Source organism: Lotus japonicus, chromosome 5 (assembly GCF_012489685.1).
Source record: "Lotus japonicus ecotype B-129 chromosome 5, LjGifu_v1.2".
NCBI lineage: Eukaryota > Viridiplantae > Streptophyta > Magnoliopsida > Fabales > Fabaceae > Lotus > Lotus japonicus.
In genome coordinates, this window is record NC_080045.1 from 56,445,645 (window position 1) to 56,460,336 (window position 14,692).

Consider the following 14,692-nt stretch of genomic DNA (forward strand, 5'->3'; position numbering starts at 1 on the left):
GGCTCCTCAGATCTCTATCTTTGAGGTGAACTTTGATCTTGTTCCGTTTTGGGTACAAATCCATGGTTTACCCCTGGAATGTATGAGCACAAGCAACGTTAACAGGATAGTTAGCCAGATTGGAGATGTGCTACTAATAGAAAACCCTAAAGTGAATGGTGTTCTACTTCGTACTTTCTTCAGAGCTAGGATCTGTGTGAACATCACTAAACCTCTTCCTACAGGCTTTTGGGTCCCTAGAAGGCATCTACCTAAAACCTAGGTTTATTTAAAGTATGAAAGATTGCAGGGAATGTGCTACAAATGTGGGATTGTCGGGCACGAACAAAGGGAGTGTCAGAGACTGAGATCCATGGCCATTTGCAACCCGGCTAGGCCAAGATATGGGCCATCTCTGGGAGTCACAGCAGCTAGGTCACTAGCAAGCCTCGCAACAACAAGACCGGCAGCAGTGAGACCAACAACAGACAAACCGAATGACCCAGAAGCAGGTGAGGGGAGTGGAAGAACAAATCCAGAAGTGGATTACTGGAGAATGAAACTCTGCACTAAAACTACCGCCTTTGTCATTGAACCGCAAGAAGGAACATCCCGAGTGAGAGAAGCAGATATGGAGGAAAGTATTATAAGAAATATGGCCAACTATGTGCCTTTAGGAGAAGAGGAAGGACAATCAAGCCCCCAGGGGACAACTGAAGTTATTGCGACCCAACGAACCCCCCAGCAGAGACAAGACAACCTTAATAGCCCCACAAGCATAAATGACAAGGAAAGATGGTACACCATTGACCCACAAACAAGGAATCTCACCAACAATTGGAAAGGAACGTTTATTAATAGCTTCAGACAAAGTATTAAAGAACCTACTGTAGAGGAGGTTACAAGTGACCAAGATTCCCCTGACCAGGGGACACGCAAAGAAAATGAACATGTAGTGCTAACACAAAAGGAAACAACTTCACCAACCCAGACCTCACCGGAGATCAATCCCACCACTATGCCCCTGGGTTCCCTGAAGGAGAGTCCTGGGCTGGGCCCAGCCAGGGTGGAGGACTTGGACCTTGCAACAGAGGATATTGGGCTTAAACAAAAGGTAATCATTCTAGACTATCCAAGCCCTGAAATAAATCATTCAAGCCACTATGGGGTGCACCTTTCCTTAGATGACATCCTCAAGGCCAGATCCAAATGTACTAGTAGCAGAAGCAAGGAGGACATTGAAGAGGGGAATTTGATACAGCCACAAGAAACACCTTCCCAAGCAATACCTGAGGAGGATGGAATAAGACGGGGGAGTGTGAAGAACCATTTGGGATACTTTGTTGATTTCCCAGAAGACTGTGGAAATGAGAACAAGGAAAAGTTAACTGCTATTGCTGCCATTGAGGAGATCCACTTGGTGTCGGGCTTTGATAAGGCCCTCTGTCTGAAAAGAAAAGAAAGAGTACCACTTGAGGATGATGAAAACCAGGAATTGGAAAAAAGCAGGAAACGAAGACTCATGGCAGATCACTTCTTGACTAACACCAGCACACCACAACCACTACTTACTATGGCTGAGGAGGCGGGCCTACCCATGCCCCCACCTCCCCAATGAATGTCCTGAGCTGGAACTGCCGTGGGATGGTGGCGCCCACGACGGTTCATGAATTAAAGCACCTATGTAGGAAGGTCCAGCCGGCAATTGTTTTCTCATGGAGACCAGAGCTCCTAAGGAACGTGTGCGAAGACTAGCGATCAATTTAAACTATCAAAACTGGTTATGTGTGGATTCAAGAGGGCAATCTGGGGGATTATGTCTTTTATGGAAGAATTCCGTAGAAGTGGAAGTACTGCAAGCTACAAGAAATTTTATTCGCACCTCTATTCTTGACAAGGAAAGGGTGCTAGAGTGGACAGGAACTTTTATCTATGCTGACCCAGTCTTCAACAGGAGAAGATTATTCTGGAATATTCTCTCTGGGTTAAAACCTACTTTCCAAAGGCCTTGGCTGTGCTCTGGTGATTTCAACGAGGTCTTAGATGCTAGTGAGAAGAAAGGTTGTCATCCCCCTGTAAGGAGTCGCATGGAGATGCTCAGGAACTGCCTAGAAGAGATGGAAGCTATGGACCTGGAACTTAAGGGAAACAAGTTTACTTGGATCAGTAACCCAAGACAGGGAAGAACCACGAGGGAAAAACTGGATCGTGTTGTAGTTAACTGGAGCTGGAGAGCAATGTATCCGAATGCATCGGTGCTCGCTCTCCCTATCATCAGCTCTGACTATGCTCCTCTTGTCATCCAATTAACGCCTAAGGTCAGAGGCAACAGGGATTTCAAATACGAAGCGTTTTGGGAAGAAGAGAAAGACTGCAAAGATATAGTTAAAGTGGGATGGGAAAAACCTACCAGGGTTGTTGATCATTGGAACCAATTCATGGAAAAAATGCAAGAACTGTAAGAGAGAGTTGAAGATATGGAGCACTGAAAAATTCAAGAGGGCAGACAAAGAGATCTATGAGAGCCAGCAGAGGATCCAAGAATTGCAGGAAGGCATCTTTAGTGAAGAAAACAGAGCAGAAGCCAGCGAGCTGCAAAACCGAGTTAAAAGCCTCTGGAAAAGGGAGGAAATTTACTGGAACCAGCGGTCAAGGATCAAATGGATGAGATGGGGTGACCAAAATTCCAAATTTTTTCATGCTTCGACAGTACAACGAAGGGACATGAATAGGATTGATCGCTTGAAGGACGCACATGGAAACTGGGTAACTGAGGATAATGAAATAAGACAACTGATACAGAACCATTTCCAGAGCATTTACAGCAGCAGTTCCACCTCCTACACTGATGAATGCTTAGCAAATATTCCAAAGGTTGTGCATGAGGACCTCAATAGAAAATTAATGGCTAAAGTAAACCCCTGGGAAATCAAGAGAGCTGTCTTTGATCTTGGAGACCTCAAAGCTCCTGGGCCCGATGGGTTAAATGGGCTCTTCTTCCAAAAACAATGGCCAACAATCCAGGATACAATCATCTCAGTAGTGCAACTCTTCTTTGAAAAAGGGGAAATTCCGAAAGAGATAAATGAAACTCAAGTTGCTCTCATTCCAAAAATTGCTCAGCCAGAGAATATATCCTATTTCCGCCCTATAAGCTGCTGCAACTTCATTCTGAAGGTTATTACCAGGATAATTGTTACAAGGTTGAAGGGCTCAATGAACTCTCTTATCACCCCCAATCAGAGTGCGTTTATTGGGGGAAGACAGATCCATGATAACTTGATCATAGTCCAAGAAGCATTCCATTTCCTTAAGAGAAACCAGGCCAATGGTAAACGCAATGTGATTATCAAACTGGATATGAACAAGGCCTATGATAGGCTTGAGTGGAACTTCATTGAACGAGCTTTACTTGTTTATGGGTTTGATGAAGCTTGGGTTGGCTTAGTGATGATTCTGGTCCGAGGAGTCACCTACAGATACAAACTGAATGGATCCACTGGCAGTGAGCTTCAACCTGAGAGAGGTCTTAGGCAGGGTGACCCACTGTCACCCTACCTCTTCATTTTGGCCATGGATGTTCTATCCCATATGTTACTTAATGCACAAAATTCCAACCTGCTCAAAGGAGTCAACCTGGCCAGAACAGCACCACCACTAACACACTTATTTTTTGAAGATGATGCAATCCTATTTGCAAAGGCGGAGGAAGGAGAATTGTATCAAATGCAAAAGATTCTTGATCAATTCTCTAAAGCTTCTGGACAAAGAATCAATACTTCCAAATCTGGGTTGCTAAGTGGCAAAACTATGGATCCTAGAAAACGAAAGACACTTGCAGACATTCTCCATGTTGAGGTCTGGGACTCTCTAGGCTCTTATCTAGGCTTACCAGCTGAGTGGGGTAGATCGAAAATTAGCTCCCTAGGATGGATCAAAGACAAGTTGCTGAACAAAATTCAGAGTTGGAAAGGGAGACTATTGAACCAAGCTGGGAAAGAAATCTTGATTAAAGCGGTATTACAAGCATTACCGACGTATGCTATGTCAATCATCAAATTTCCAAAAAGTTTTTGCAAAGATTTGAGTAGAAGAATTGCTAATTTCTGGTGGAGGGGTGACAAAGAAAGGGGCATCCATTGGCGTAAATGGGAGGTGATAACCCAGAGGAAGATTGATGGAGGCTTAGGTTTCAAGGATTTCGAAGCTCTCAACCTATCCCTTTTAGCAAAACAGTCTTGGAGATTACTGAAGGACAAAGATACTCTTTGGGGTAGAATCTTGAAGAGTATTTACTTTCCAAGCTCAGACTTTACCCAGGCTAGTTATCCCAGGCAATCCTCTTGGGTCTGGTCAAGCTTATTGGCAGGCAGAGACTTCCTCCTCAACAATGCAAAATGGAATGTGGGGAATGGAGAAAAAACTGATCTATGGAAGCACAGATGGATAAGCTCAGGCGAAGTGCTAGGAGATGAAAGCTCAAACTCAGGAGTGAAAGTAAAGAGCATCATTGACCCGGTGAGCAGGAAGTGGAACACACATAAGATTTTGGAAATAGGACCTTCTATTAATCTGGGGAAGATCCTCCAAACTCCTCTTAGTTGGACCAATAAGGATGATGAGATGGTTTGGCCTTTTGTGAAAAATGGGAATTACTCTGTCAAATCGAGCTATACACAGGCCAAGATGCTAGAAGACCCTGTCCATCTCAGAGCGTCTACCTCTTCATCACCTGCAAGCAATCTTTGGAAGAGAATTTGGGGATCCAAGCTCCCCCGCAAAATTCAAGTTTTTCTCTGGAAACTTTGCAAGAATGCAATTGCAGTGAATGATAACCTTAAAAGAAGGAATTGTGCAAGGTCTGATCTCTGTCCAATTTGCCACACTGAACCTGAAACAATCAACCATACCCTCCTAAGGTGTAGTTGGACTAGAGCAATCTGGTTTGGTAGTCAGTTGCAATTAAATCCAGCCTCCCATCCTCACCACAAGTTTGAAAATTGGTTTGCAGATACCTTAGAATCTATGAATACCCAGAGAGAGTTCTTCAACTATGCTGTTACAACTATGGGCTACACTTTGTGGGAGATTTGGAAGACTAGAAATCAGTGTGTTTTCCAGGGGGTTGACCCAAACCCAGTGGTGACTAATAACAGAATCTCTATCAATCTCCAAGAATACCTGAGTGTGATGACACTGCCTCCCAAGATCAACCTTGCGAGTGGTGGATCCGCTGCCAGAAAGGGATGAAGAAAACCGGCACCGTCGCATATCAAGATTAACGTCGATGCTGCCTTTGATGCAACCATGCGAAAAAGGATCGACAGGCATCATCTTCAGAGACTCGGATGGAGAGGTGGTCCATGGCTTCACAGAGAAATTTATGGCAGCGTCCCCCGTGGTTGCAGAGGCGTTGGCTCTTAGAGAGGCAGTCTTCCTCGCTGCTAACCTGGGATGTGATCAAGTGATCTTTGAATCGGATTGTCTGGCGGTAATTCAAGCATGCAGAGGAGAGAAGGAAGTGTGGGAAATTCAACAAATTATCAATGACATAGGTGAGATGAAAATTGGCAAGAGCTACTGGGGCTTCTCTTGGGTGAATCGGTGTGAAAATAAGGCTGCACATCAAATAGCACAGCTTGCTCATCATAAAAACTTGCAAAGGGACTGGGTTTGGCATCCTCCGCCAGAGCTTGCGAGACAATTACAAAGAGACAAGGTCTCTTGAGTACAGTTTGTATAGGATTTTGAGCTTTTCTCCCTTTTTGTTTATAGCTAGCAGCCAAGTATCTCTTGTTTTGGCTTAGTTGCTACCGTTAATATGGGGGCTCTTGAATTTGGGTAACTAGGTTGGTCTAGTTTGTGGTTGCCTTGTTGCTCCACTGTTTAGTTTCATCTTGCAGGCTAGTGTGTATCTGCCTATCTTAAAGCCTTGTACAAAGATGTTTTCGTTGGGCCCTGTGCCTGGGCTTTGGCCTTTGATTAATGATATTGCAACTTTGACAAAAAAAAAAGCTTTATTGACTTCTCAACGACCAATAAGATATAAGTTTTTGAAAAAATAACATATATGTATAAAAAAGTTGGCTTATACTTTAAAATAGACTTAGACTAATATTCAAAAATGATCGGATGTAATGAGACATGTCTTGCCAGCAACCTTATTGTTGTGAGAAAATGAGTGAACATTTAGCTATTGCTGTTTGAGAAGAAGGGCGAAGCCTTTTTTAAAGCACCATAAATTGTAAATTTATGTATCTAGGGGTGGCGATCGCCCCTTTTACAAAAGACTAATTTTGTGATTGTCACTATAGATAGATAGATAAATAGATAAAGAGAGATAGGGGAGGAAGGAGGATGAGTATAGAAAACAAAGTTTCAAAAAAAAAAAGAGTGTAGAAAAATGGGCCGGGCCTTATAGGGCCCAGAAACGCAAGTGGCCCAGTGTATTTGACCAAAAAAATAAAAAGAAAAGAGTGGCCCAGAGTAAAGCCTTCGTTTCACTAGTGTGTGCCTTCTTTCCATGCGTAGTGATGGCTTTACGCCGATTCGCCTACTCTCCTGCCACCACTTTTCACTTCCCGAAATACCCTTCCAAATTCCTCAAATTCCCCTCTCTGCCACTCTCCGCTTCCTCGCGTTCCTCCTTCTCAACCATGGAAGCTCCCCCAGAAGGTTATCGCAGGAACGTTGGTATCTGTCTCATGAACAATGACAAAAAGGTGCAAACAATCTCTCTTCATTCTCATGTGTCTGGTTTTCATAGTTTTTCACGAAAGCTTGATGTTAACAATGAACAATTCATGTTTCTGCAGATTTTCGCAGCTTCAAGGTTGGACATACCCAATGCTTGGCAAATGCCTCAGGTCATTCATCCTTGGATATCTTATCCTCCTACCATCTTTATCAATTCTGGGTGTTGCTAACCTATCCACTTTCTTCATTTTTTTTCAACAAAAGAGACTTTTATACATGTTCATTTGGTTTCAACATAGCTTAATTCGAGATTAGTGAATTTGAACAAATAGACACATGAAAATTGTAAATAAGGTATTGATGGTAACTAAATAAACAAACAAAGAAAAATCTAAAGGGCTTATGCTTTTATTTTTCTTACATGATATGTTGCAAATCTCTTGTCCTGAGGGTTAGCTTAAGTCGTAAGAGCTAGGGGCATAAGGGTTGGGTGGGATGAAAGGTGAAAGGTCCAGGGTTCGAACCTGAAGAGAGACTAATTTACTAATATTACTAACAACTAACATTTGCCTATCAGAAAAATAAAATGTTGCAAATCTCTTGTCATCTTGATGTGTGGCATCTTTCAGGGTGGTATTGATGAAGGTGAGGATCCGAGAAATGCAGTTATTAGGGAATTAAGAGAAGAGACAGGAGTTAGATCAGCAGATGTGATCGCCGAGGTATGAATTTTTTCGATTTCATTACTTGCTTTGTCCCTACAAGATTTTATACTTACTCTATCCTGCATTCCTGCTTGCTTGTTGTAACTTGTAATTTATAAGGGGCATGCCATATTTCATCATTCTAGGAACATGATGTAAGTGTAGATGTTAATGTGTTGCATCTCATCCATTTTGGATAACTATATCAGCTCATAACAGGATATGGGAACCTTGTTCAATATTTACATCCTATCTTATTTATTTTTTTTATTAGTTTGAAAAACTTTGGAATGACCGAATGAGTGAACTGAAATGGGCAAGGCCTTCTGAAGGTGTGTATGTATATGAAATCTTGCTAGATTTGAAGGCCTTATTGCATTATATGTGTACCCTTTCTAAGGATTCAGGTTTTGTTGTTTACTAGTTTGTTGAGGAAGATACCTTATTCTCAGTAATTGTCTTTTTTTTTCTTTCCTTTTTATGCTAGTGGTTCCATTTATTTTCTATATTTTGTTTTGCGACAAAACTTCGTAAAAAAATAGATGTATCTTTCTGGCATAAAACGATCAGCTAGAGCCTAGAGTACTCTTTTCAGCTCAATAAACCCTAAGGTTTCATAGCCATTGCATGCTGTTAATTACAACCAAGTTACATCCAAATATCATTCTACTATTGTAGTCTGATCTGATCTATCAATCAATGTCAATTCATCATCTAGCACAAAATGCAAAATAAAGCAATTATCTGTGTTTCTTCTATTTATAAATGTTTATATGTGTGGTTTTTTGTTGTAGGTACCTTTTTGGTTAACTTATGACTTCCCACCAAAAGTCAGGGAGAAATTAAACATTCAGTGGGGATCTAATTGGAAGGGTCAGGCTCAAAAATGGTAAACATCTGGATATGCTCAGTCTGGATATGTACACTTGTCTAGCTGTTTGTATGAATTGGGTGTGTAGGGGGGGAATATGTATTGAAAATTGGGAAGGCATGGAAGATAGGATATTTCGTTTTGACTCTGCTAAGTAATGTTTTTGACACTTTGATATTCACATTTCACAGGTTTCTTTTGAAGTTTACGGGGCAAGATCAAGAAATCAATCTTTTGGGTGATGGTACTGAGAAACCTGAATTTGGGGAATGGTCATGGATATCACCAGAACATCTGATTGAACTTGTGAGTATATATACATGATCATGACAACATATGATAGCATGTTTGGATCAACTTATCTGTCCTCATTATCAATTATGGCACCCATAAACTATTCACAAAAGCTTATTCCTAGAATTGATTTAGCATTTAAAATCAATTATACAAAAGTTTTAAACATGCATATGACTTGGCCTATCTTCTTTGTGCAGGCAGTAGAGTTCAAGAAGCCTGTCTACAAGGAAGTCCTAGCTGTGTTTGCTCCACATCTCCAATAATCTTTGGTGAAAATTTTATGACTTCCAAATGACAGTTGCTGTGGATTGCTTTAAAAGTTATGTAATACATGAGTACCGAGTCATATTCTTTTTTTCTCCTCTTGGTCACAGGGACAGGCTGAGGGCTATTTAATGTATTTCTATGTAACTGTCCATTTTTGTTCTCATGATGAAATACGACGAGCATGATGTTATGTATCAGAAAGTTAATGAGAATGATTTTTGCGACTAACCCGAAAATATTGTCCCCTTGACCCAAAAACACAAGATTTTGATCAAAATTTGTGCAGGAAATTAGAGTTTGTTTGATCACTGTTTGCAGTTTTCAGCTTTTATGAACAGAAAAAAACTTGTTTGATATGATTAGCTTTTTAAAACTGTTCTTTAAGTTCATACTTTCAGTTTTCAAAGCTGAAACCTAACATCTCAGAGATGTTTTCTGCTTTTGTTATTAGTTTTCAAATCACATGCTGTATCAATAAAGCGGTTTTGCATCAATAAAGCGATTCCTGAACTGTCACTGTATTGCGATCTCAGCTTCCAATCTGTTATCAAATTGCTATTGAATATTGAGAAGGGGCTTAAATCAAGTCTTTACCTAAAAAACTTCAAAATACATTTAACATAACTTTGTGATGAATGTAAGCAATTAAAACTTTTCCAATATGGAGTCTGTAAAACAATCTTTAAAATGAGATTTTCCACTAGCAATCAAATTCAAGTGCTCTTTGATTCATATGGTCTTTTTGAGTTAGTTACAAGTAAACTGATTTGACTCTGAGCTCTCCAAGCAAGCACAAGAGTACTTTTCTTCAACACTAGTCTCTTTAAATTAGAACAACAATATCCATATAGTGATTTTATAAGAGGACAGAACATAAAATTGCAAAGCTCTCTACAAAGTGGACAAGCCAATGTAAAATAACTCAAGAATATAGGTGAATGCTTCACTAAAGAAGAAAATCTATTAATTTTCTCCAATTTTGTTCAGCTTATTGTTTCTTCTTTTCTCCCATGTCTTCTCTTCCGGAATGCTGGATATTTAAAGAAATTGAAGCTAGAAAAAGAGCATTTTTCAAAAAGTTCTTCCTCAAGCAAGATGGGAGAGTGTCCTTGAACCATTTCCATGAAACCAACCATCCATATCTATCAATTCAGAAGTTTAGTTTCTTGCAAATGCTAGACATGACAACATGGCCATGCTTTGTATGAGCATGCATGACAGCTGACTTGTTCTGTACTGAGCAAGTAAGGAAGAATATATGTATATTTCATTAAGAATCAACAAATAATGGCTCAAGTAGAATCTTACAAGCTCAAACAAAAACAAAAACATACAACATCCTCAGAGCTGCAATATTTTTGAGTTTGAAACGATGGATCTAGAACACATATTAATGACCTCTATCAGAACAACCAATAAGTCAGTCACAGAATAAGGTGCCAATAACATCTTGGAGGCTTCTGTTCCAATGGCTATTTAGTCTAAATTAAATGAAATACACTGGTAAGTTCTTGATTTAGATCAAATAAATAGACTTAAGTCATGAAAGCTACAAACTCAGATTAGATCGCAATTTTGGTAATCTCATAGAGATATTCCTACATTTAGATAAAGGGGGAGTTCAGTGCATTGCCTGAGAGTTTTTAGAGAAGAAGCTACATCATTATCTGGTCAAAACCCTTTCTAAAAAATGCATGAGAACAGTTTTATGTTCTTCCAAGAATGCATTTGCCTTGTAGTAAAAATCCTGAGATTAAAATGAATTAACTATTGAAGAAATTACTTTCCAGTGATTAAGTTGTTGTGGCTCAATCAATTCATGAGAAGTCTACAATATGTCAACCTACAAGCTCAATCTCCTTATGAGTGAATCATAAAACAGGTTTGGAGCATAACAGCTGAGGAGAACCAGAACCAGAAACTCTTTAGCTCTTATGCCCTCCTATGTTTTGTAAGTGGTCAGCAACAATGTCTGCCACAATCTCCGGTGAGAACCGTCTTATCATGTCCTCCCTCGCCATTCTTCCTCTGGCTGTAGCCTCAGTGGGATTATCCTTCACCTGCCTCATAAGAACCTGAAGTTCATGCTCAGAAGGTTCAGCCCAAAGATGTCCCTTGAATGGACCTTCCATTACTTCACTCATTCTATCCACAGGTAGCGGATAGCTATTATCCTCTGTCAAATATTCAGTTGGTCCAGACCAATTCGTCGCAATCACCGGCAACGACATCGACATGGCTTCCACCAGAGGTCTCCCCCACCCTTCTCCTCTGGAAGGAAGAACAAAAGCATCAGCTGCCCTGTAAACTCTTGGCAAGTCACTTTGAGCTATGTGTGTATCAATAACATAAACTGGAGCCCAACCATTAGCAGGTTCTCCAACATCAGAACTCTCCACAAAATCCAATATTTTGTTCCCAAAATCGCTTTCGGTATGATATGGATTTGTTAACAAGTACAAAGCAACCCTATCGTCTTTTGAGAATTCCTTCAAGTATGACCTTAACAACACATCCCACCCTTTCCTATACTCCCACTTGAAGATACTTAAAAACACAAAACTCTTCCCCACCCCGCCAGAACCTAAAACCAGTTTTGCTGTAGAAGCAAGATCCAGTGGCTTGTACTTTACAGGATCAAAGAACTCGACATCAATAGGTTGAACAATCTTCACCACCTTGTTAGGATCAACCCCACTTTCTATAAATGTAGACCTATGGAACTCTGTAGGAACCCAAACATAATCCATTCGGTTACATCGCTCTACATGCTCGCCATTCACTCTATCAGTCTCAAACATAGTCCTGCCAATCACAGACTTGAAATCATGGTAAAAGGATGGTGGGCATGGAGAGGTTTCAAACAGAGGAGGGTACCAAGCACCAGGCTCACTATGGCAAACCACAATGGTCTCATTCATTCTACACTCAGTTTGGTACAACTCCCTAGCCAAGTCTTTCACATCTTCTGGCAAACCCTCCCAAAAATCTAGAGATTCTAGATCACCATGTTGCTCAATTGCCAACTTAAAATCATGCATTTTTCTGTGTCCATGAAGTGCCAAAACATAAGACCAACCTTCTGAGCTATACCCTCCACCTGAAAGAAAGGGAGCCATCCATAGGACACATTGGGAGGGCACAGAAATTGGTTGTTTTGGGGGTGAAAAGTAAGACCCAATAGCATGAAAAATGGTTGGTGATGTTGTGAGGGAGTGTTTCAAGTAGTGAAGTTTATAGTAGTTTGTTCTTGTGAAACCAATGGAAATTGCTGTGAAGAGAACCAATAAGGAAATTGAGCGAAATGCAATTTTTTTGAGTTTTGACATGAAGGGGTGGGTTGTTGTCGGATTTTGAGGAACATGTTGGTGATTTGATTCGGAGAAATTCATGGTAACAACATAAGTGAATGTAGAAATCACACTAAAATTGCATATGGGGATTGAGACAACGAGAGAAAAAGAAAGAACAACATATCTACGTAGAAAGAGAAGGGGAATGATAAACCTGCAGGCACAAGCACAACCGCGAAGAGGAAGAATCTGGAAAATCAAACCAAAATGGGTTGCATTTTTCAGTCCCTTTGTAGTGAGTTTGCACTTTGCAGATTGCAGAACCATTTTGTTTCATTGGATCCACATTCCACAGCACACCCAAAAAAAAAATTGTAAATAAAAAATTCGAGTAAAAATGCGAGAAAAAAAAAAGAATTTAAATTTTAACCAAAGGGATTATAAAGGTGAGTATATGTTAATCATTCCACCATATATATTTTTTTCAAATAACATATATAAGGATTTATAATGAATATTTTTTTCTTTTAAAAAAGTGAGTATATGTTAATCATTTATAAATATGTTCGGGAAATATATTAATTGAGAGAGACACGCAACCATTTTTTAAACGGGTGGCGACATTTGTCAAAGACTAAATTATTTACACAGATATTCAATTGTTTTCTGTCATATTTAGAAAAGAATATCATAGACTTTCAGAGTTAATTGCACTTAGCATATATCTCACATATGACTGAAATTCCTCTTGCCTTATGCTATCAATATAATTAGAGGAGAGCATAGTGGACCTCTCTCTGCATTCACCTTCAAGTTTCAACCTCTACGCATTACATAAATCTTGCTAAGTGTGGGAAACCAAACTTAGTTTCTCTTTTGTAACTTGTGAACATGAGCATATGAGAACATCAACTACAAATAAAATATGAGAGATGTTAATATCGTCCTTAGTTATACGCATATGATGCCACAAGCCCTCATTAGTCAATCTCTGAATATGGATAGCAAGCCTCTTATGCAGAGGACAAAGAGGAAATTGGAGAAGGAATATTCATGTCTAAATCCTCGTTAAGACAAATCAACCTCCTACTCCACCGGTGAGATAGTAGAGTCCTGGTCTCCTTAATATAATTTATGGATATTTGACATCCCATCAATCAAGTTAGTAATAAAATTGTGTTTCCTCTTAAAGCATCATTGGATGATTACATGAAAACTTGTCTACAACCATTCCATGAATCTTATTTATCTTCCTCTCACCCCTATGAAAAATTTATTACTATTAATCTTTTTTTTTGAAATATGTCTGAATAACATTAAACTTGGACTGACACGGAGGCCAAAAGGTCCGCAGAAACAAATGAGTTCGCTTTAGAAGGGACTTCCTCAATCCACACTAAACCGGCGAATGAGGAAGCCTTCCTAGCAAGTAAATCCGCCATCGCATTGCCAGAACGGCGAACAAAAGAAAGGTCTATTACATCAAAAGAACGAGAAAAAACAAAACAATCATTAATAATAGAAACTAAATAAGAAGCACCATCCGGAGGCTTGGTCCATCGTTGAAACAGTTGCAAGCAATCTGTTTCAAAACAAACACGACAGAAACCAAGCTGAATGGCTAGAACCATAGCCCAACGCAAAGCAGCAACTTCGGCCAACAACGGAGATGAGGCCGCCAAAGGGAACGCAGCTGCTGATGCCAAAACAAAACCCTCATGATCCCTGGCCACCATACCTGCCCCGATATCAGAAGTAGACCTGAAAGAAGCATCAAAATTAATTTTGATCACCCCACGCGTAGGCCGCTGCCAAACTGCCACCATGGAAGGAGCATTCCGCACCTCTGTCCCACTCGCCGGCAACAACTGACCCAGGTCCTGCGCACGCTGCACCACCAAGGGAACCGAGAACGCACGTCCCTCAAAGACAACACGATTCCGGGCCTCCCATAAAGCATAGGACGCCGTTTGCCACAAAGAGATGACATCCTCCTCAGCTGAATCAATAAAATATTTCAGGAAATCATGCAAAGTGTCAAACCGTAGCGCAAGAGGGCTACCAAACCAGAAAGCTCGAGTAACCGCACACCGAATCCACAAATGATCAACCGTTTCCGGTTCCATACCGCACAGGGGGCAATCAACCTCTACATCCACACCACGCCGCACCAACGCTGCCCTCACGGGAAGATAGCCAGAAGATGCGCGCCAAGCAAGCTCTTTGCACCGAGGTAAACCCGAGCTGCTCCAGAATTTCTTCCACTGTTTGGGCTGCAAAGGAGTCACATTGGTGGATGGGCCAGCCTGAGATGACATAACTGTGCTTCGAATGAAGGCGTACCCTTGTTTAGAAGAGTACAAACCATCCACCGAACCGGGCCAAAAAAGAGTATCATCCCTCCATGCAACGACAACGGAATAGACAAAATTTGTGCAGCTGTATTAGGACAAAAAACAAACTCTATTAGTTCAGAGTTCCACATACCTGGGCCTCTCATCAAGTCAGAAACATGTCGGATCCCCAGCTCTTGCATGAGGTCCTCACTAAAAACAACTGGACAGCCATTTGGCAACCAATTAGCA

The 14,692-nt window shown here is 40.6% G+C and overlaps 3 protein-coding genes across 3 annotated transcripts; 1 reads left to right on the plus strand and 2 right to left on the minus strand.

Annotated features, from left to right (window-relative positions):
* Positions 1–6,482: 6,482 nt before the first annotated feature.
* On the plus strand, positions 6,483–9,042 carry LOC130721313 (nudix hydrolase 26, chloroplastic). Its single transcript, XM_057572078.1, has 6 exons — positions 6,483–6,701; positions 6,795–6,845; positions 7,305–7,397; positions 8,174–8,268; positions 8,442–8,556; positions 8,745–9,042. The coding sequence occupies exons 1-6, from the start codon at positions 6,513–6,515 to the stop codon at positions 8,808–8,810; spliced, it is 609 nt and encodes a 202-aa protein (XP_057428061.1). The 5' UTR covers positions 6,483–6,512; the 3' UTR covers positions 8,811–9,042.
* Positions 9,043–10,193: 1,151 nt separating this feature from the next.
* On the minus strand, positions 10,194–12,467 carry LOC130720776 (uncharacterized). The gene has a single exon (XM_057571471.1). The coding sequence runs from the start codon at positions 12,432–12,434 to the stop codon at positions 10,740–10,742; it is 1,695 nt and encodes a 564-aa protein (XP_057427454.1). The 5' UTR covers positions 12,435–12,467; the 3' UTR covers positions 10,194–10,739.
* A 956-nt stretch (positions 12,468–13,423) lies between these two features.
* LOC130719829 (uncharacterized) lies at positions 13,424–14,425 on the minus strand. Its single transcript, XM_057570434.1, has one exon. The coding sequence runs from the start codon at positions 14,423–14,425 to the stop codon at positions 13,424–13,426; it is 1,002 nt and encodes a 333-aa protein (XP_057426417.1).
* Between the last annotated feature and the right edge of the window lie 267 nt (positions 14,426–14,692).

What these genes read in the sequence shown, in the direction of transcription:
- LOC130721313 (XM_057572078.1), top strand. Translation starts at nt 6,513, where the DNA reads ATGGCTTTACGCCGATTCGCCTACTCTCCTGCCACCACTTTTCACTTC. An exon ending in TCATGAACAATGACAAAAAG is followed by an intron (nt 6,702 to 6,794) that starts GTGCAAACAATC and finishes ATGTTTCTGCAG; the next exon opens with ATTTTCGCAGCTTCAAGGTT. An exon ending in CAGCAGATGTGATCGCCGAG is followed by an intron (nt 7,398 to 8,173) that starts GTATGAATTTTT and finishes TTTTTGTTGTAG; the next exon opens with GTACCTTTTTGGTTAACTTA.
- LOC130720776 (XM_057571471.1), bottom strand. Translation starts at nt 12,434, where the DNA reads ATGGTTCTGCAATCTGCAAAGTGCAAACTCACTACAAAGGGACTGAAA.
- LOC130719829 (XM_057570434.1), bottom strand. Translation starts at nt 14,425, where the DNA reads ATGTCATCTCAGGCTGGCCCATCCACCAATGTGACTCCTTTGCAGCCC.